Source organism: Carcharodon carcharias, chromosome 21 (assembly GCF_017639515.1).
Source record: "Carcharodon carcharias isolate sCarCar2 chromosome 21, sCarCar2.pri, whole genome shotgun sequence".
In the NCBI taxonomy this organism is placed as follows: Eukaryota; Metazoa; Chordata; class Chondrichthyes; order Lamniformes; family Lamnidae; genus Carcharodon; species Carcharodon carcharias.
Window position 1 is genome coordinate 9,028,621 of NC_054487.1, and position 20,653 is coordinate 9,049,273.

General features: G+C 43.1%; 1 protein-coding gene across 4 annotated transcripts in view; it reads left to right on the plus strand.

Moving 5' to 3' along the window:
- The window catches only part of gxylt1b (glucoside xylosyltransferase 1b), a 114,726-nt gene extending 107,240 nt beyond the window's left edge, over window positions 1–7,486 (plus strand). For 3 of the 4 annotated variants that reach the window (XM_041216385.1, XM_041216387.1, XM_041216388.1), the window contains one exon: window positions 5,160–7,486. In XM_041216385.1, the coding sequence (XP_041072319.1) occupies window positions 5,160–5,321 (162 nt within the window). In that variant the 3' untranslated portion in view covers window positions 5,322–7,486. Of the gene's footprint in view, window positions 1–5,128 lie in introns of all 4 variants that reach the window. The other variant, XM_041216386.1, reaches the window with a different exon arrangement.
- Window positions 7,487–20,653: the final 13,167 nt, after the last annotated feature.

Sequence of the window (20,653 nt, forward strand, 5' to 3'; positions counted from 1 at the left end):
GCTTTGGTTTTAGCTGCACCAGTAGGTTCTATATACTGGGCAGAATTTTGCCGTCGGATGGCGGGCAGACAGCCGACCCCTGCCACCGAAATGGGGCCCGCTGCTGACCAACAGGAAGTGTCATGCGCTTCCTGTGCTGGGGGGGAAGGGATGCAAAGTCCTGTCTCAGGGAGATTAGTGACAGGTAAGAAAAGTCAAAAAATAGAAAAATTTAAAAATTACTAACATGTCCCCCTCATGTGACACGAGATGGGACATGTTAATAAAAAGGACATAAACTTTATTAGACTTTTTAAAAACGGACATAAAACCTCATCCCGCCAGTGGATGTGGTTTCATGTATTATCAGAAGCCCGCTGGGGCTCCTGGCCTGCCCGCTAGCCTTAAGGTTGGACGGGCAGGTCTTTATAATTATCTTAATTAACCTGTCAATGGCCTCAATTGGCCATTGACAGGTCGGCTGATTTTGCTGTCCACCTGCCTTCCTAAAAATTTAAAGGGACCAGGATGATGTCGGGGGTTCCTCCCGACGTCATCCCCGCGTCACTTTTCTGTCGGCGAGCGGGCCCCGCCCCCAAATCGCCGACAGGAAAATTCAGGCCACTTTGTGTAACACTGCATAAATATATCAAATGGTTGGGAAGTCCACCCATGTGAACGCACACAATCCTTCTGACAGGCTGTTCTGATAATGTTGAGTAATCAAAATAAACTTCTAAAATCATTGAATGCATGACCTTGCTTGACATTCAATGCCTTTTGGACTTTCAAGTGGAGGATGTCTAAAGTTAAGTTAAAATTTATATTTGAAAAATCAATATCAGACAGCCAGCTTTTCATTGACAGAGATTTCCACAATAGAAATTAAGATATCTGCTGTTTGGGAGTTGAGACTGTATTGATCACAGCAGAAGTGTATTGCTATAAAACTTTGATTGCAGCCTATGGTCCTGTGAGTATCATAAAAACAGTATATACAAACTGCTTTCATCAGTTGTTGCAATTTCCTTGATGATCTTGTTTTGTATTGTGTGTGTGCTGGCATTAAGGTCAATACACTAAAAACATAAAAGACTTTATTTTTGAAGAGCTTGAAAATATTTTTTCCCATGGTTTTCACAATACAAGACTTACATAAACTTATCATATAATCCTAATAATCTGCAGTGGATTTATTGCCTAAGGTGTATAAAATATAAATTTATGTTATTGAATAAAAATTTCTAATGATCCTACTCATTCATGATGATGCTTTATTGAGACAGGAATATTACACCATATAAAATGCAATGAATTATTCTGCTGCAAAAGTGTAGATTTTATCCCTTTAAGGCTATAAAGTCTAACTGACAAATACTGGTTGATATTGTGCAAAGATTGGGATCATAAACTCTGTGTTTGTTTGTCATAAGGTCAATTGCTGTGGATCTAAATTTTTGCATTTTTCTGTGATATGCAAATCACTGCCTTTCTTCCTTTTAATATTTCAGGTACGATATAGAAGTTCATGTTAAATTCTGTAATATTTAAAATGTGAGTGTGAAGCTCTGGAAAGTTTTTCACCTATTAGATAGATTGGCCTTTAAATGTTTGCAGAGTAATTTTGATACAAAGATATTTTCTTTTGTGGACTATTTTAAAGGATGCATGAACCTGTTTAAAATAAATGGTTTGGCGACTTTATTAAACAAGCAATTTCCTTTGGAGCACTCAGCTTGTAAACTAATATTCACACAATCTAACTCAAAGGCTATTGTTTCTTTACATCTACCAGAGACTTTCATATAACTTATCACTATTATAATCTTCCAGCCACCACATTGAAGTTGTTTTCTTCCCTCAAGTTGTTAAGGTTATGATTGACAAAGAAATAAAATTCTACTGCTTGTGTTACCCTTGTTACTTTATCTTGTTACAAATCCAAAATTGGAAGTGAGGCCCAAGAAATCCTTCTGTTTTATGTTGATTAATGACTCATAAACATGGTGATGTAATTTCAAATTTGTCTTACATGTGAAATTGCCAAATTTTTGGGAAAAGTTTGGTACACTATCATCCATAAATGCAAAACAAAGCAGTGGTACAGAGTTGAGCGGAAACAGCTTTTGCAAGATTTAAATTGTTATTTGATATACTCTGCTGTCAACTCCATCATGAAACCTTGATCTGTTTCAAACTAAAGTATATACTGGAAGTTCTGTCTTTATTTTAATATCCAACCCTTCCCCAATCCCTGAAGATGATGACTTGCTGGAGCGTCAGGAGTCTTCCTGCACCTTGACCATGTTCAATCTTAATGTGTGATCTGGTGTTGATATACCATTTAAGCATAGAAGGCGTCACCTGAACCTGTTCCTCACCTGTGGTTCATGCAGAAATACTTTATTTGGGCGGGTAAATTCATTCCATTACTGCCACTTCTGATGTTCAGCAACCAATTCCTTTCCATTTCCAGTGCTGCTTTAGCATCCAATTTGCTCCTTATGTACTTCAGCAGCTCAGACTTCTCCCTCCCACTTTATTCAGAGGTCCACATTCTCCTGCTTTCCAGTCTGTTTGGTCAGAGGTGCTTACCTGCTCTTGCTGGTTCTTATTTTCCTTCATCTGCCTGCCCATAGCTGGAGCCTCCAAAAGCAGCAGCATAACAGGCACAGAGTTAAGTAAAGAAGTGTTGTAAGGACAGATAGGACAGAATTAAATAAGGGGAAGAGGGAAAAAGAGGACAGTAGTTTTTGGGAAAAATGGTAGGGCAGAGGAGAGGGAAAGGGAATGAAAGATGGCTGTACTTAAAGTTGATAAATCACTAGGATTGAATGGGATGCATATGAATGCTGAGGATAAGAAGGATGGAAATTGCAGAGGTACTGACAATTGTCCAATCCTCCATAGATAACAAGTGCCAGAGGATTGGAGAATTGTAAATGCTACATGCTTGTTCAAAAAACAGTGCAAAGATAAACTCAGCATTTACAGCACAGTCAGTTTAACCTTGATGGTTTTAGAAATAATAATCCGGGACAAAATCAACTGTTACTTGGACAAGTGTGGATTAATTAAGAAAAACTAGCACGGATTTGTTAAAGGCAAATTGTATTAATTTTTCTTGATTTGAGTTTTTTGATGAGGTAACAAAGAGGGTTGATAAAGTTAATGCAGTTGATGTGGTGTACATTAACTTTCAAAAGATCTTTTACTATATCCTTGTCAGTGATGTTGCCAGTGAAGCACAATGAATCAAATTGTAGACAGTATAATGGGTGGCAGTGCTTTGTAACAGCTCATTACCACATTTTATGAAGTGGTGTACGGGAACATCCATTTATTTCATTGACCACAAGAAGCTGGAAAATAATAAACTGTAAATGGTTATTGTGAGGTTATCCTTCCATTGATCTCTAAAATGTATATTTGCCTTCATTTTAATTCCTGAAAACCTGAGATGTATCTGAAAGGCAGGTCATTGTTCAGTGTTACCATTGACCAGAAACTGGACCAGCCATATAAATATTGTAGCTACATGAGCAGATCAGAGGCTGGGAATTCTGCAGAGAGCAACGCACCTCCTGATTTCCCAAAGCGTGTCCACCATCTACAAGGCACAAGTCAGGAGTGTGATGGAATACTCTCCACTTGTCTGGAAGTGTGCAGCTCCAACAACATCCAAGAAGTTTGACACCATCTAGGACAAAGCAGCTGCTTGATTGGCACCCCATCCATTACCTCCAACATCCACTGCCTACATCACCGAAACACAGTGGCAATGGTGTACATGATGCACTGCAGCAACTCACCAAGGCTTCTTTGACAGCACCTCCTAAACCCGTGACTTCTACCATCTAGAAGGACGAGGGCAGCAGATGCATGGAAAAACCACCATGTGCAAGCTCTCCTCCAAGCCACACACCATCCTGACTTGGAACACAAAAATTGGCCATGTAGTTGATAGTGAAAAGGATAACTGTTGTGTCCAGAATTATATTGATGGTTTGGTTGAGTGGGCAGAAAAGTGGCAGTTGGAATTCAACCCAGAGAAGTGTGAGGTAATGCATTTGGGGAGGGCAAACAAAGCTAGGGAATACACAACAAACAGAAGGATATTGGGAGGGTTGAGGAAGTGAGAGACCTTGTTCTGCATGTCCACAGGCCCCTGAAGGTGGCAGGACAGGTGGATAAGGTGGTAAAGGAAGCATATGGAATGCTTTCCTTTACTGGACAAGGTACAGAATATAAAAGCAGAGACGTAATGATGGAATGTATAAAATCTGGTTAGGCCACAGCTGGAATTTTGTGTACAGTTCTGGTTGCCACATTACCGAGAGGACATAATTGTACAGAGGAGATTTACAAGAATGTTGCCAGGGCTTGAAAATTGCAGCTCTGAGGAAAGATTGAATAGTCTGGGATTGTTTACCTTGGAAATGAGGAGGCTGAGGGGTGACCTGATTGAGCTGTAGAAGATTGAGGGGCCTCGATAGAATAGACAGGGATGCCCTGTTTCCCCTAGCAGAGAGGTCAATTACCAGGGGACACAGATTTAAGGTGATTGGTAGGATTGGAGGAGCCATGAGGAAAGACTTCTTCACCCATAGGGTGGTGTGTGTTTGGAATTCGTTGCCTGGTTTGGTGGTGGATCCAGAAACCCTCAATTCATTTAAAAAGTACCTGGATCTGCACCTAAAGTGCTGTAATCTGTAAGGCTACGGACCATGTGCTGGAAGGTGGGATTAAAATGGGCAGCTTGGTTTTTTTTTAGTTTTTCTTGTTTGGCCGGCACAGACATGATGGGCTGAATAGCCTCTTTCTGTGCTGTAACTCTTCTATGATTCTACGGTCTAATTATATCACCATTCCTTCACTGTCTGGGAAATGGGTCAAATCCTGGAACTCCCTCCCAAACAGCACTGTGGGTGTACCTACACCACAAGGAACACAGTGGTTCATGAAGGCGGCTCAATACCACCTTCTCAAGGGTAATTAGGGATAGGAAATAAAAATGCAGGCCTAGGCAGTGATGTCCACATCCCTTGAAAGAAAAATTAAAAATCTGGTATTTGAAGACCGCATTAAGTTTTGCTTTTCAAACAAACTGAAATGTATGTTTTTACTTCAAATGTAACTAATTCATTAGTGCTTTGTATGTTGTCTTGCAATCTCTGCAGTACCCTTTTGGGGAAGATCCCATCCGTTCACTCCTGCATCCACTTGAAAAAGAACTGCAGAAAACTACAAATACATATTGTGGAAGGATCCATCAGGTTTTTACACAACAGTTGCTGAAGAGTCTAAGAACTTTACAGGACAACATTTCGAGAGGGAGGTGATCTGTAAAATTACTGTAAAGGCTTTATTTTCTCCTGAGAGTTTTTTTTTGTCTTGAACGGCAGGGACTTGAGTTTTCACAAAACCTAAATAAAGGTCTGGAGAATCTTAAAATACTGAGGTGACATACAGAAGTGAAAGAGCTCACACCAAGCACTGTATCTGCACCTGAAACCTCAAGAATGACTTCTTTGAATGTAATCATTATCTCATACTTGAGCACCAATTTACCTTAAATTGAAGAATTTATTTAGTGGAAGGCACTGTTTACAGAGAAAGGAATGTTATTCTGTCATGTGAAGATTTACGAGAATTGTCGACAATCTGCATGATGTGCTTTTCGTTATGAAATGTGCTTGTGTGTTGCAAAATAAATGCAGGAGTGTGTTATATGTTTTTGACAATCAGGCCTTGAATAATACACCATATTACGTATTTTTTTTGCTCCAATATGAAGATCAGTTAGGGTCACTAGACCATGTATAAAAGTATGAAATATTAATGCTTTGAGTTGATTGCTTGCCTGATCATTGGTAGAAACTGAGCAACTTAAAATTGTTCATTTTAGTCAGTTGCAATCTTGCCAGTAGTAAATACGTACTAGATAAAATATCACATTTATTCTTTTAATGAACAATTTTTTTCATCATTGCATAAATGGAATCATTGCTCAGTGTGTAGAGTAATGGTGAATCTAAATGCAGTTAGCCTATATGGCAGATGAACTTGCACCTGTAATATGCAGATGCAAAGCTCAATAAATAATTTGCTACCCATATTAATGCAAGTCAGTGAAAATTGTTTTACAGCTGCTATTGCAGTAAAAATGTAATCTCCTTCATTTTAAATGGTAACAGATAATCACCATCTTGGATGCATTGAAATGTATTCATTGTCTCTTAACAGTCAGTTAATAGATAAGACAAGAGTTTTGTAGGTCAGTCTTGCCACCAGCCAAATTTTTTTTGAAGTCTTTCTGGGAATTAACATTTTATGAAAACTAATTATTCAGTTTATGGCGTAAAATTGGGTTATGTTAGTAGCTCAGAAATGTGACTTGGATTTGTATGGTGTATATCATGTAGTAATATCAGATTCGCACAATTACTTTGGAGTGCAGTGATTTCATAGGCAAGGCAGCAACAATTTTGCACAAGCAATTTACTTAAATTTCAGAGGAGACTCCAGAAGTAGTTTATTATTACATTTGCAGGCACAACAGAATTTAACAATAATGACAATGTGAAAACAACTGGATTAATTCAACTTTTCGTTACATTGAATATTGCTGTGATCTCTCTTGCTTTACACAGCTTCGCCACTTAAGTTATTGATTATCCTTTCCCGTCTTCCATCTCCCCCTAAACTGAACGTGTGTCCTGTTATTGGAAACCTGCTTTTGCCATTACTTGTGTTGCAGTGTTTATTGCCCACGTATACGTTGCCAATGTTAGAACAGCAGGCTTGGAAGTTGCAACTTTTATAGAATTCTAACTCTGAACTCAACTTCATTGACATAGTTTTAATTGGATTGTTAAGCTACAACAGAGTTAAGTTGAGAACTATTTATATTTGGCTTCTTAGTCTGGAATTCAGCTAACTTTAGCTTTTTCTTATTTAAAAATGTTTGTTTGACTCTGCTGTTAATTGAATACAAGCTCTTTAGTTTCATAGTCTGCATATATGAAGCTAATTGTAAATGTGCTTAATTTGACTAGAATAAAGAAAACCCACAGCTAATTTTGCCTGACATGGCAGGCTCTTGAAAATAACTCAGGAAAACATTTGATTTATATAGTGAAATGCCTTGCTAATCTTGGGTAACAAAAGATGGACATGATGGGCATTAAGTGCACTTCTTAAAAACAAAAGGAGGCAGATAAAAATGCTTTTTAGTTTCATCCTTGATATTTGAATTCTTGCCTCAAGTGATAACTTCATGAGCCACTATTTCATTAGCTTGAGTGTTAATTATTTTAATGCTTTCAGATTGAAACCTCTGGTATGACATGGCTTTTACAAGTCAGAACATGTTATATGTAAAAATGGAATATCTACATATAGATGCTTTTTAGTAACTGACATTGATTATTGTGTCAAACTATTGTAATGGTAAACATTAATATACAATATGCATTTTTACTGAAATAAAATTGAATATAAAATCGTAATGTGAACCATTATGCATCATATTTCTGAGAGTAAGTTGAGCGTTCAGATTGTGATTTGCTCATCTGCCAGCTGACTGAAATGTTGGAGGATGAGATAATGGACAGCAAAATGGACAAAAACTGGGTGAGATTTGAATTATATTTGTACACTAATCATGTTAGATTGTCATATAATTTTCACCACCAGCAAGCAGTAATATGAACAAGCTGTGACCTGCATCTTTGAGACCTAGGGCCCAAAGTTGTGTCCCCCATGAGTGGAGTTCAGAGTTATGGAGCCCAAGTTTCCCTTTGGCCCGGCCTTCCAAAATTTAGCAGCAAGAAATAGAGTGCTCCTATATCATTGCACTCAGTTTGAACCCTGGTCTCCTGGAACCTATCCACCAGTGTAAAAGTAGCTGTAATTCAGAGGACAAGTGATTCCTGGAAGAAACTTGTGAAAAATTATTGTGGACCCATCTTCAAAAAGTTAGTCACACTTTAGTACTGCACCATGTTACATAACGGATAAAGGACGGAATCATCCCAAATTTGCACTAAACGCAGTAGTGGATAGGTAAAACAACGTTTTACCTGCCAGCTGCAATGGCAGCTTTTCACGTCTTATCATTCCTAAACCCACTGCATTAATTATGCATTCCCGGGAAACATGCCATTTCTATGGCATGTGTGCTCTTATTCGCCCACCATGCCATCACCTTGCCGCTTCAGCACGCTGGGCATCATATTTAAAGTGCAGCCGCGCACATGCCTCTAAGTGCTTCCAGCCCAGGACTGCTGAGAAGAAGATAGGATGGCCCCAAAAGGCAAAAAGACTGCAGCCCCCAGGTTTAGTGATGTGTCCCTTGAGCGCCTTTTGAATGCCCGCTGTGATGTCATCTACCCCTGCTGTTTTCGCAGGAGGGGCAGCAACATTACCACCCCAGCTTGGTAGGCGATGGCAGTGGTGATCGGTGCCATTGCTGCACAGAGGAGCTTGGCCATCCAATGCAGATAGAGGACGAATGACCTCATCCATGCTACCTGGGTAAGGCAACCATCTCATCAATCTAAACTCACATTCTAGCCCAACACACATGCACTGGCATCTCATTCATTGACAACTCAAGGGATATCACCACTCATTCTCTCACACCCACCCTCACATCTCCAACTGTCCTCATCTGCTCTGGAGACTGCCTTCTTGAGGCCACTTACACTTATCAACTTGTGCCCCCACCTTCCCCAGTCAGCCCTCACCCTGCAGCCTCTTCCCTTGCCTGAGGCCACTTTTCCTCCTTCCCCAAACAAGCCCTAGCCCTGCAGCTGCGCAAAGCCTTGTGGCTGGTCTGGTAGTGTGAGACCTGCCCATGAGCTCCCATAAAAGTAATGTGGTGCTCTCTGTGAGGTCTGTCACTGATGACTGCAAATACTGCCCGGGGCAAGGTTGGCAAACAAACCTCGAAATTCTGAATGAAGTGCAGCTCACCAGGTGCACGTCGCTTATGTGCTGTTGTGAAACACGTCGGCGTGTTATCACACTGACGTGGGCAGACGATCCAGCATGGGGGGATGATTCCAGCGGGCTAGCCTTATAGTGATATGTAGATGTATTACAATGAATTTCCCGACGTCCAATAGCGTGAGAGGCAGCCCGCCATTGTCCGGCTGAGCGAACGATTGCAAACTGGTGAGACCGATTTTTGGCCTTCTTGTCATATTGCCCGCCCACACCACCGAACACGCCCGATGCCAGTGATTCTGCTCGAAGTTCCTAGAAGGGGCAAAAGGTTGGAAAGGACTATTGCAACACTGAACAAAAGTAAGACTTATAAACTATTTTGTGGCTTAATAGCTTAACTCTCTAAACCCAGGAATAAAGCAGCAAAATACAGTGCACAGATAACATGGAACATGGTTAGTTAAACTATAAAGTAACTAAAGGCAACAAGCGCAGATTATCCCTCAGAGAAGAAGCTGAGTGTCACAGTCAAAGGTGGAACTTGTCAATATTACAGCAGTCAGCCAGCTAAAAGGAGGAGATGTATGTTTTAGGTTTGTATTTTGGAGGAATAGCTGAATGTTGGGCATTTTCAGTAATACATGAAATACAAATTTTAATTCTCCTTGCTCCTGGACATTGATTCCGTAAGTGTTCAATGAAACCCAGCTATGGCTGAAATATTAAGTAAACTAAGATACAATTATCTATGGTGAGCCAAACTTCAAAACTGGGATTTTCCTGATTTGTGAGGCTTAATTCTTTATTGGATAAAATTATTGAACCAATGGCTAGGGGGCAAATGTATGTTTAGTTTTTGAATAAGATGGTAATTTGCATTGTACTTAGAACATTTCCCAGACCTCATTTGGAAATTGTTTTCAGTTTTAGGTGGATCCCTTAGGAAAAATATGTAGGATGTCCAGCAACAATTCATCTGCATGATATCTGGGGTATATGTACATGGTCAAAAGGGATTAGTTGAATTTTGCTAAACTTTTCTGGAATTGAATTTGAGAGGTTTTCCAATTGAACTGTCTAAAATAATAAAAGGAATTAATATGCCAATAACTCCTCCATCTGCTTGAGTAATCAAGAACAAGGGGATATCATAAAACTACAACTACTGTGGTTGATGGCAAATCCAAGAGAAAACTTCAAAATTGGTAAGGACATAGGGCACTCCCCACTCTTCAACTTGTGTGGGATATTTTACATCCATCAGAGAGGACAGAAAGTGCCTCCTTGTAACATGTCATCTAAGCAACGGCATCTCTGACTGCAACGCAATCTTAGTATTGCACTGAAATGTCAAGCTAGATTACATGTGAAAGTTGCTGGAATGGAACTAAGGCACACAAGCTTTCAGAGACAGCAACAACTTGCATTTATAAAAGGCTTTAAGCATAATAAAAACTCCTAAGCCACTTAGGAGCATTATCAAACAAAATGCAAGACCAATCCACAAAGGAAATGTTAGCACAGATGACCAAAAGCTTGATCAAAAAATAAGTTTTGAGGTGTATGAACGAAGGAGAGAGGCGGAGAGGTATAGGGAGGGAATTACAGAGCTTAGGGCCTCTGTAGCTGAAGGTTTGTTTGCCAAGGGTGGAGGTACTTAAAATTGGGAATGCTCAAGAGGCTAGAATTGGCGGAGTGCAGATATCTTGGAAGGCTATAGGGCTGGAAGTGATTACAGGGATAGGAAGGTGTGAGGTGGAAGGAGTTGAAAACAAGGATGAGAATTGTAAAATTGTTCAACTGGGACCAATTTAGGTCAGGGCCACGGGTGATGGGTGAATCGACTTGATGCATGTTAGTACATATGCAGTTGTGTTTCTGATAAACTTAAGATTATGAAGGGTGGAAGATGGGAGACTGTCTAGGAGTGCATTGGAATAGCCAAATTGAAGTCCAAGACATGGATGAGGGTTTCAGCAGCAGATGAGCTTAGCTTAAACTTTCCCCTGTCCTTGCCCTAAATTTGCAACTTTCTTAATTTCTGTCCTATCTGCTGTCAGGCCTTCTCTGAGCTCACCTTGTCCATGAGACCAATGCACTATTCCCTTGATCCTATTCCCACTAACTTGCCAACCACCAAATTTCCCTTCCTGATCCTCATGTTAGCTGATAATGTTAACAGTTCCCTCTCATCAGATACCGTACCCTTCTTCAAATCTGCCATCATCACTCCTCTGAAAAAAGTTAACCCTTAACTATTAGGTCTTTGCAAACTACTGTCCTATCTCCATCTGTCATCTCCTGCCCTATCTCCGTCTGCCATCTTCCAAAACTTTGCTCATCTTTTCCAGAACTCCTTGCTTGAATCTTTCTAGTCGGATTTTTGTGCCAACCTGAGTATTGAAAAAGCTTTTAATCAAAGTCACCAACGACTTCCTACACGACTGGTTGACCTTATCATCTTCCTCCTTATCATCCAGCTGGGTGGGACTGCACACACTGGTTTCAATCTTATCTATACAGTTGTAATCAGGTATTGCCTCCAATGGCTTCTCTTCCTGATCCTGCACCGTTATCTCTGGTGTCTCCCAAGGATCTATCCTCGTCCCAGAACTAGTTTTAAACTGCATGTTGACCCTTGGTGACATCATCCAAAAACATGTCAATTTCTATATGTAGGCTGACAACACTTTACCTCGCCATAGACTCTCTTGAACCCTCCACTGTCTGTAAGGCAGCAGCTACCAAATGCTGCATCACAGCTGGATATGCTGTTATTGAATTGGCCACCACTTCAACTCTGGAAAGATATGCTCCAAGCTCTGCATGATGACCTGTGACATGTTGGAGCTGGACTCCTGTGCTGTGATGTGGCTGTCTGACAGTCTTGCCAATGCCATACTCATCAGCATTCTCTCATAGGCTACCTCATCGATGTCCTGAACTGAGTCCACTGTAATAACTTGTGAGTGACCTCAGGGGAGTTGGCAGGTGAGCTACCCTTTCCCTCTATCCTGGCTGCAGCCAACTTCTGCTCGGTAACTCAGCACATGCAGTTCACATTACTGTATTACCCTTAAAGCACACTCTGCTAGCATTAGAGCTGGTGGCTGCAAGTCTCTGATCAACTGATAGTGCTTCTTCCTCATAGGTCTGTAGCAACTCTTGCCCTTTTCTCGTGAGCTACAATAGCTGAGCAAATGGCGAGGCCCTAGGTATCTTTAAGTAGAAAATTAGTAAGGGAAGATCAGGGGAGGAAAGTGGGGTGGGATGGAAAGTATAAAGTTCATTGCCACGCAGTCTGCATCTTTCACAGATAGCAGGATAGGGGTGAGGAGGGATGTGAGAAGAGCCATTGACAGGAACATACCGCCATCCTGAATGGTCTTGGTGGCACCAAATGCAATGATTTCTGTGACAGCAAACTTAAGTGTTGCTGGCGTGCCTGTCTCCATCTGGTTTCCCTCTGCTCCATGTGGTTATGTTTTGTAAGAGAGAGGGAAGGATATCAGTGAGTTTGTTCAACTGGGTGATGTGCCTGCCACAACTGAATAGGTGAAGGTATTGGAGGCATTGAGGCTGGCATCATTGATGAGCGTGGGGGAGCATCTGAATGTTAGGCCTGAACTCTGACTGATGGGGTGTGGTGCATTGAGCAGTATGTGAGTTTGATGGAGTGATGGGTGGGAGATGTCATGAAGATACGTTCTGACCTTGACCACCAGCATGAGGTCATTTAACTTCTTGCAGCACTGCTGTCAGGTCCTTAGGGCCAGAGTCTTGGAATTAACTTCTCTGGGCCCTGGTGCTTGAGGGCCACTTGACCCTCTGTAGAAGCATGTCCTCTCTCCTCCTGTCAATCTCCTGGACTAAGGCCTCTAGCGCCAGATCTAAGAACCTGGGAATCCTCTCTTCCCTGTTGCATCATTTGGGGTACTTCCCTTTATAGCCAATTCCTGTACAGATAGTCAGCAGCAGCTTCCTTACAATCAATGCGTAAGAGGGCCAAACTGTCTTTTGGAGGTGCCAGCCCTGCAGCCCGCTGGGCCCACTGTTGAGCATTCAGCCAACCAGCAGCATTGCTCTGCTGAACGTTATAATCATGGAATTGATTGGGCAGCATGAATGTTTATGTGCTGCCTGCCTCAACAGGACAGGCCTTGGACAGATTGTGAATTGCAGCCCTCGTGTCCAAAAAAGGGAACAAACCAAATGGAATAAAGAGTCAAGTTGTGTTACAACATGACCATAATGTTGTAACACAACTTGACTCTTTATTCCGTTACATCGGTGGCAGTGATTTCCTCCACATAAGCCTCCATTCTGACCAGTTTCTTACTTATTCCCCATAATCTTTAGAAATCCTCTTTTTCAGGCAAATAAACACCTTTTAAAATAATTTATGGGACCTCAAATTATAATTTGTGACAGAATTTTAAGCACTAGCTATCCTTTGCTTAGAGAGAATTTTTCCAACCTCCCCTTTATTTATGATGACTTCCTTTAATTGTGCCCTTTTGCTGCCTCATCAATCACTGGAAACAATCCATCACATTTATCATAACCTTCCAATATCTTGAAGACCTCAATCAGATCATTCTTTAACCTTTTGTATCACTATTAAAATATCTCAAATCTTGCTTCGTAATTATAATTCTTCATCCTTGGCAACATTTTTTTCTCTAGTTTTTTTTTCCAAGTTAAAATAGGTTAAGCTAAGGAAAGGTAAAGGTTCTAGTTTTTATTTAAAGTACATAAATAATTTAACTTTTTTACTGTATTTAACTTAAGGATTTCTTTTCAACTAGAGGCATGGCAGGGCAGTTTAGTCCCATGTTATGTACCACCTGCAACATGTGGGAAGTCCTAGACGGTTCTTGCGCTCTGACTGACCACGTGTGCAGGAAGTGCCACCAGCTGCAGCTACTTGAGCTCCGAGTTTCAGAGCTTGAGTGGCAGCTGGAGGCACTGAGGCACAGCCGCAAGGCTGAGAGTTTCGTGGATAGCACATTTTTAGAGGTGGTCACCCTACAGCTTACAGACAGAGAGAGAATGGGTGACCATCAGTCAGAAGAAAGGTGTCAGGCAGGTAGTCAGGAAATCCCCATGGTGCATCTTGCTGGAGAACTGTTTTTCTGTGGGGAGTGCAGCCACGCTCATGGCACTGTGAGTGGCTCAGCTGCATGGGGGTGGGGGGAGGAAAAAGAGGGGAAGAGCAATAGTGGTAGGGAAACAGTCAGGTGTTCCTGCAGTCGTAGGTGTGTCTTCAGTATGGTATGTTGCCTCCCTGGTGCCAGGGTCAAGGATGTCACTGAACAGCTGCAGGGCATTCTAAAGGGGAAGGGCAAACAGACAGAGATCATGGTACATACTGGTACCAACGACATAGGTAGAAAGAGGGATGAGATCCTGCAAGCAGAATTTAGGGAGCTAGGAAGCAGATTAAAAAACAGGACCTCAAAGGTATTAAACTCTCGATTACTTCCCGTGCCACGCGCCAGTGAGTGTAGAAATAGGAGGTTAGTCCAGGTTAATGCGTGGCTGGAGAGACGGTGCAGGAGGGAGGGCTTTAGATTTCTGGAACATTGGAACTGTTTCTGGGGGCAGTGGGACCTGTACACGGACCTGCACCTGAATGAACCGGAATGGGACCAACATCCTTGTGGGGAGGTTTGCTAGTGCTGTTGGGTAGGATTTAAACTAACTTGGTAGGGGGGCTCAGCAGGGGGAGATGCACAGCCAAAATTAGAAGAGAGAGCAAGTGATTCTGGAAGGCATAGAAATTATATGCCAGTTAAGGCACAAGGGAGTTTAGCAAGGTTGGATGGTATTTATTTTAATGCAAGGAGTCCGGCGAATAAAGCAGATGAGTTGAGGGCACAAATTAATACATGGAAGTATGATGTCATTGCTGTCACAGAGACATGGTTGAGAGAGAGGCAGGATTGGCAGCTCAGGATATAGGGTCTTCAGGCCAGAGAGGAAAGGAGGTAAAAGAGGAGGGGGTATTGCAATATTGATCAAGGAATCAATTACAGCAGTAAGGAGGGAAGACATCTTAGAAGGCTCCTCAAGTGAAGCCGTATGGATAGAACTGAAAAACAAAAAAGGAGCAATCACATTGCTGGGAGTGTACTATAGGCCCCCAAACAGCCAGGGAGAAATAGAAGAGCAGATATGTAGGCAAATTTCAGAGAAGTGTAAAAATAATAGGGTAGTAATAGTGGGGGATTTCAACTTCCCCAACATTAACTGGGTTAGTCATAGTGTGATAGGTTTAGAGGGAACGAAATTCATTAAATGCATCCAGGAGAGCTTTTTAAGCCAGTACATAGAAGGTCCTACAAGAGAGGGGACTTAATTTTAGGGAATGAAGCCGGACAAGTGGTAGAGGTATCAGTGGGGGAGCACTTTGCAGATAGTGATCATAACTCTGTTAGATTCAAGTTGTTATGGAAAAGGTCAAGGATGGGCCAGAAATTAGAGTTCTAAATTGGGAAAGGCTGATTTTAATGAGATCAGATATGATTTCGCCAGAGTGGACTGGGAGCAGCTACTTTTAGGTAAATCTGCATCAGAATAGTGGGACCCATTCAAGAAGGAAATAGGGAGAATACAGGGCCAACATATTCCAGTAAAGGCAAAAGGTGGGACCAACAAATCCAGGGAACCCTGGATGTCAAGGGATATACAGAATTGGATAAAGAGAAAAAGGGAGGCTTATGACAGATATCGAGGGCTTAAAACAGCGGAAGCTCAGAGAAGTATAGAATATGTAGGGGGGAACTTATAAAGGAAATTAGGAGAGCAAAAAGGGGGCATGAAAAACATTGGAAGGTAAAATAAAGGAAAATCCAAAGTTATTTTACAAGTACATTAAGAGTAAGAGGATAACTAGGGAAAGAGTAGGGCCCATTAAGGACCATAGTGGTAATTTGTGCGTGTGAGGAAGATGTAGGTAGGGTTCTAAATGAATAATTTGTGTCAGTGTTCACAAGTGAGAGGGACGACGTGGGCCTGAAAATCAGGCAGAAGGACTGATATAATTAAAGAAATTAACATAGAAAGAGAGGAGGCTCTAAAAGGTCTGGCAGGCTTAAAAGTAGATAAATCTCCAGGCCCTGATGAAATGTATCCCAGGCTGTTGAGTGAGGCAAGGGAGGAGATAGCAGGGGCGCTGGCAGGAGTTTTCAATACCTCTCTGGCCACAGGAGATGTGCCAGAGGACTGGAGGACAACCAATGTGGTACCATTATTCAAGAAGGGAGGAAGGGATAAACCAGGGAACTACAGGCTAGTCAGTCTAACCTCAGTGGTGGGGAAACTATTGGATGCAATTCTGAGGGACAGAATTAATCTATACTTGGAGAGGCAGGCATTAATCAAGGACAGTCAGCATGGTTTTGCTAAGGGGAGGTCATGTCTGACCAATTTGATTGAATTTTTCAAAGTGGTGACCAGGTGTGTTGATGAGGGCAATGCATTGATGTAGTCTACTTGGACTTCAGCAAGGCTTTTTATAAGGTCCTGCATGGGAGACTGATAATGAAGGTAAAAGCCCATGGGATCCAAGGCAATTTGGCAAATTGGATCCAGAATTGGCTGAGTGGCAGGAAGCAGAGGGTGATGATCGAAGGGTGTTTTTGTGACTGGATGCCTGTGTCCAGTGGGGTTCCACAGGAACTGGTTTTGGGTCCCTTGCTGTTTGTGGTAAATATAAACAATTTAGACTTGAATGTAGGAGGGTTGATCAGTAAGTTCGCGGATGTCATGAAAATTGGTGAGTGGTAAATAATGAGGAGGCTAGCCTTAGATTACAAGAGGAAATAGATGGGCTGATCAGATGGGCTAATCAGTGGCAAATGGAATTTAATCTGGATAAGTGTGAGGTGATGCACTAGGGCAGGACAAACAAGGCACAGTAATACACGATGAATGGTAGGATCCTGGGAAGTACTGAGGATCAGAGGGACCTTTGTGTGCATGTCCACCGGTCCCTTAAGGTAGTGGGACAGGTAGCTAAGGTGGTTAAGAAGGCATATGCCCTCAACCGTGTCCGGCCCATCTCCCACGCATCCATCCTCACGCCTTCTCCTCCCTCCCAGAAACATGATAGGGTCCCCCTTGTCCTCACTTATCACCCCACCAGCCTCCGCATTCAAAGGATCATCCTCTGTCATTTCTGCCAACTCCAGCATGATGCCACCACCAAACAGATCTTCCCTTCACCCCCCCGGCAGCATTCCTTAGGGATCGTTCCCTTCGGGACACTCTGGTACACTCCTCCATCACCCCTTACTCCTCAACCCTCACCTATGGCACCTCCCCATGCCCACGCAAAAGATGCAACACCTGCCCCTTCACTTCCTCTCTCCTCACCGTCCAAGGACCCAAACACTCCTTTCAAGTGAAGCAGCATTTCACTTGCATTTCCCCCAACTTAGTCTACTGCATTCATTGCTCCCAATGCGGTCTCCTCTACATTGGAGAGACCAAATGGAAACTGGGCGACTGCTTTGCAGAACACCTTTGCTCTGTCCGCAAGAATGACCCAAACCTCCCTGTCGCTTGCCATTTTAACACTCCACCCTGCTCTCTTGCCCACATGTCTGTCCTTGGCTTGCTGCATTGTTCCAGTGAAGCCCAACGCAAACTGGAGGAACAGCACCTCATCTTCCGACTAGGCACTTTACAGCCTTTCGGATTGAATATTGCATTCAACAACTTTAGGTCTTGAACTCCCTCCTCCATCCCCACCCCCTTTCTGTTTCTTCCCCCTTTTGTTTTTTCCAATAATTTATATAGATTTTTCTTTTCCACCTATTTCCATTATTTTTAAATCTTTTATGTCCTGCTAGTCTTTCCACCCCACCCCCACTAGAGCTGTACCTTGAGTGCCCTACCATCCATTCTTAATTAGCACATTCGTTTAGATAATATCACCACCTTCAACACCTCTGTGTTCTTTTGTTCTTTTGTCTGTGACATCTTTTGATTATCTGCTCCTATCATTGCTTGCTTCTCCCCACCCCCCTCCCCCCACCTTAAACCAACTTATATTTCACCCGGAAAAACTCAGCAGGTCTGGCAGCATCGGCGGAGAAGAAAAGAGTTGACGTTTTGAGTCCTCATGACCCTTCGACAGAACTTGCGTTCGAGTCCAAGAAAGAGTTGAAATATAAGCTGGTTTAAGGTGTGTGTGTGTGGGGGCCGGAGAGATAGAGAGACAAAGAGGTGGAGGGGGGGGTGGGGGTGTGTGGTTGTAGGGACAAACAAGCAGTGATAGAAGCAGATCATCAAAAGATGTCAATGACAATAGTACAATAGAACACATAGGTGTTAAAATTAAAGTTGGTGATATTATCTAAACGAATGTGCTAATTGAGAATGGATGGTAGGGCACTCAAGGTATAGCTCTAGTGGGTTTTTTTTTATATATAATGGAAATAGGTGGGAAAAGGAAAATCTTTATAATTTATTGGAAAAAAAAAGGGAAGTGGGAAACAGAAAGGGGGTGAGGATGGGGGAGGGAGCTTACGACCTAAAGTTGTTGAATTCAATATTCAGTCCAGAAGGCTGTAAAGTCCCTAGTCGGAAGATGAGGTGTTGTTCCTCCAGTTTGCGTTGGGCTTCACTGGAACAATGCAGCAAGCCAAGGACAGACATGTGGGCAAGAGAGCAGGGTGGAGTGTTGAAATGGCAAGCGACAGGGAGGTTTGGGTCATTCTTGCGGACAGACCGCAGGTGTTCTGCAAAGCGGTCGCCCAGTTTACGTTTGGTCTCTCCAATGTAGAGGAGACCACATTGGGAGCAACGGATGCAGTAGACTAAGTTGGAAATGCAAGTGAAATGCTGCTTCACTTGAAAGGAGTGTTTGGGTCCTTGGACGGTGAGGAGAGAGGAAGAGAAGGGGCAGGTGTTGCATTTTTTGCGTGGGCATGGGGTGGTGCCATAGGAGGGGGTTGAGGAGTAGGGGGTGATGGAGGAGTGGACCAGGGTGTCCCGGAGGGAGCGATCCCTACGGAATGCTGATAAGGGGGTGAAGGGAAGATGTGTTTGGTGGTGGCATCATGCTGGAGTTGGCGGAAATGGCGGAGGATGATCCTTTGAATGCGGAGGCTGGTGGGGTGATAAGTGAGGACAAGGGGGACCCTATCATGTTTCTGGGAGGGAGGAGAAGGCGTGAGGGCGGATGCGCGGGAGATGGGCCGGACACGGTTGAGGGCCCTGTCAACGACCGTGGGTGGAAAACCTCGGTTAAGGAAGAAGGAGGACATGTCAGAGGAACTGTTTTTGAATGTAGCATCATCGGAACAGATGCGACGGAGGCGAAGGAATTGAGAGAATGGGATGGAGTCCTTACAGGAAGCAGGGTGTGAGGAGCTGTAGTCGAGATAGCTGTGGGAGTCGGTGGGTTTGTAATGGATATTGGTGGACAGTCTATCACCAGAGATTGAGACAGAGAGGTCAAGGAAGGGAAGGGAAGTGTCAGAGATGGACCACGTGAAAATGATGGAGGGGTGGAGATTGGAAGCAAAATTAATAAATTTTTCCAAGTCCTGACGAGAGCATGAAGCGGCACCGAAGTAATCATCGATGTACCGGAGAAAGAGTTGTGGAAGGGGGCCGGAGTAGGACTGCAACAAGGAATGTTCCACATACCCCATGCTGCCAGACCTGCTGAGTTTTTCCAGGTAATTCTGTTTTTGTTTTGGATTTCCAGCATCCGCAGTTTTTTTGTTTTTATCTCTGTGTTTAATTGACTGCCACTGTTCTTCAAGAAATGCCTACCTCCTTGAAGAAGTTCTGTTCCTCTCTGCGACAAGATTTCCGTATCTCTCTGTTGTCTTGCTCACCTTCTTTGCTTTCCATTTCCCTCCTAGTGTTTGACAAGGTGTTTACTAAAACCCACTTTCACAGCCATATCTCCTTTCTCAGTGACTGTCTCCGTCCCCGACTTACCCCACGTGGATTTCAACTGAAATTCCACCCCTCATGTTTCGAACCCACCCAGGATTACAGGTATCTCTGGGACATAAAACGTTTCTCGGACTGCTGTTCCCATCACATTCTGAAATCCACACTCAGTGCCATGCGCCGCCATATGAACACACTCGACCTCTCCCTCCAGCAGCACCGCTGTACCCTTTTTCAAAGCTGCGCGTGCCCCCAGTTTCATTTTATCCTTCGGCTCATCCGACGCCTCAACAAGAAACTTTTTCTCTTTCTCTCAAGTGCTAAGGAACGCAAGCTACAACAACTCATCGACACCAACACCCATCTAGGACCCCCCACCCCTGCCTGTTCCTCCGTCCCCACCCTTTCTTCCAATCCCAACCCCAGCCATGTATTCACTATACCCCCTGACCTTCCCCTCTCCGATGCTGAACGTTCAGTGCTCAGCAAAGGACTTAGTTTCATACCCTTACGCCCTCACCTCAATGAATTTCGGGCTCGGCATGATACTGAACTCTTCTTCCGCCGTCTTCGTCTCCGGGCTCACTTCTTTGGGCAGGAGTCCTCTCTCAGTTCAACGGATCCTTTTACCCATCTCCAATATTCTCCCTCCACCTGGACCCCTCCCTCTGGATTCTTACCTTCTCTCGATCTTTTCATTGAGAACTGTCGACGCGACATTAGTCGTCTCAATTTCTCTGCTCCTCTCACCCATTCTAACCTGTCTCTCTCTGAACTTACTGCACTCTATTCTCTCAGGTCCAAC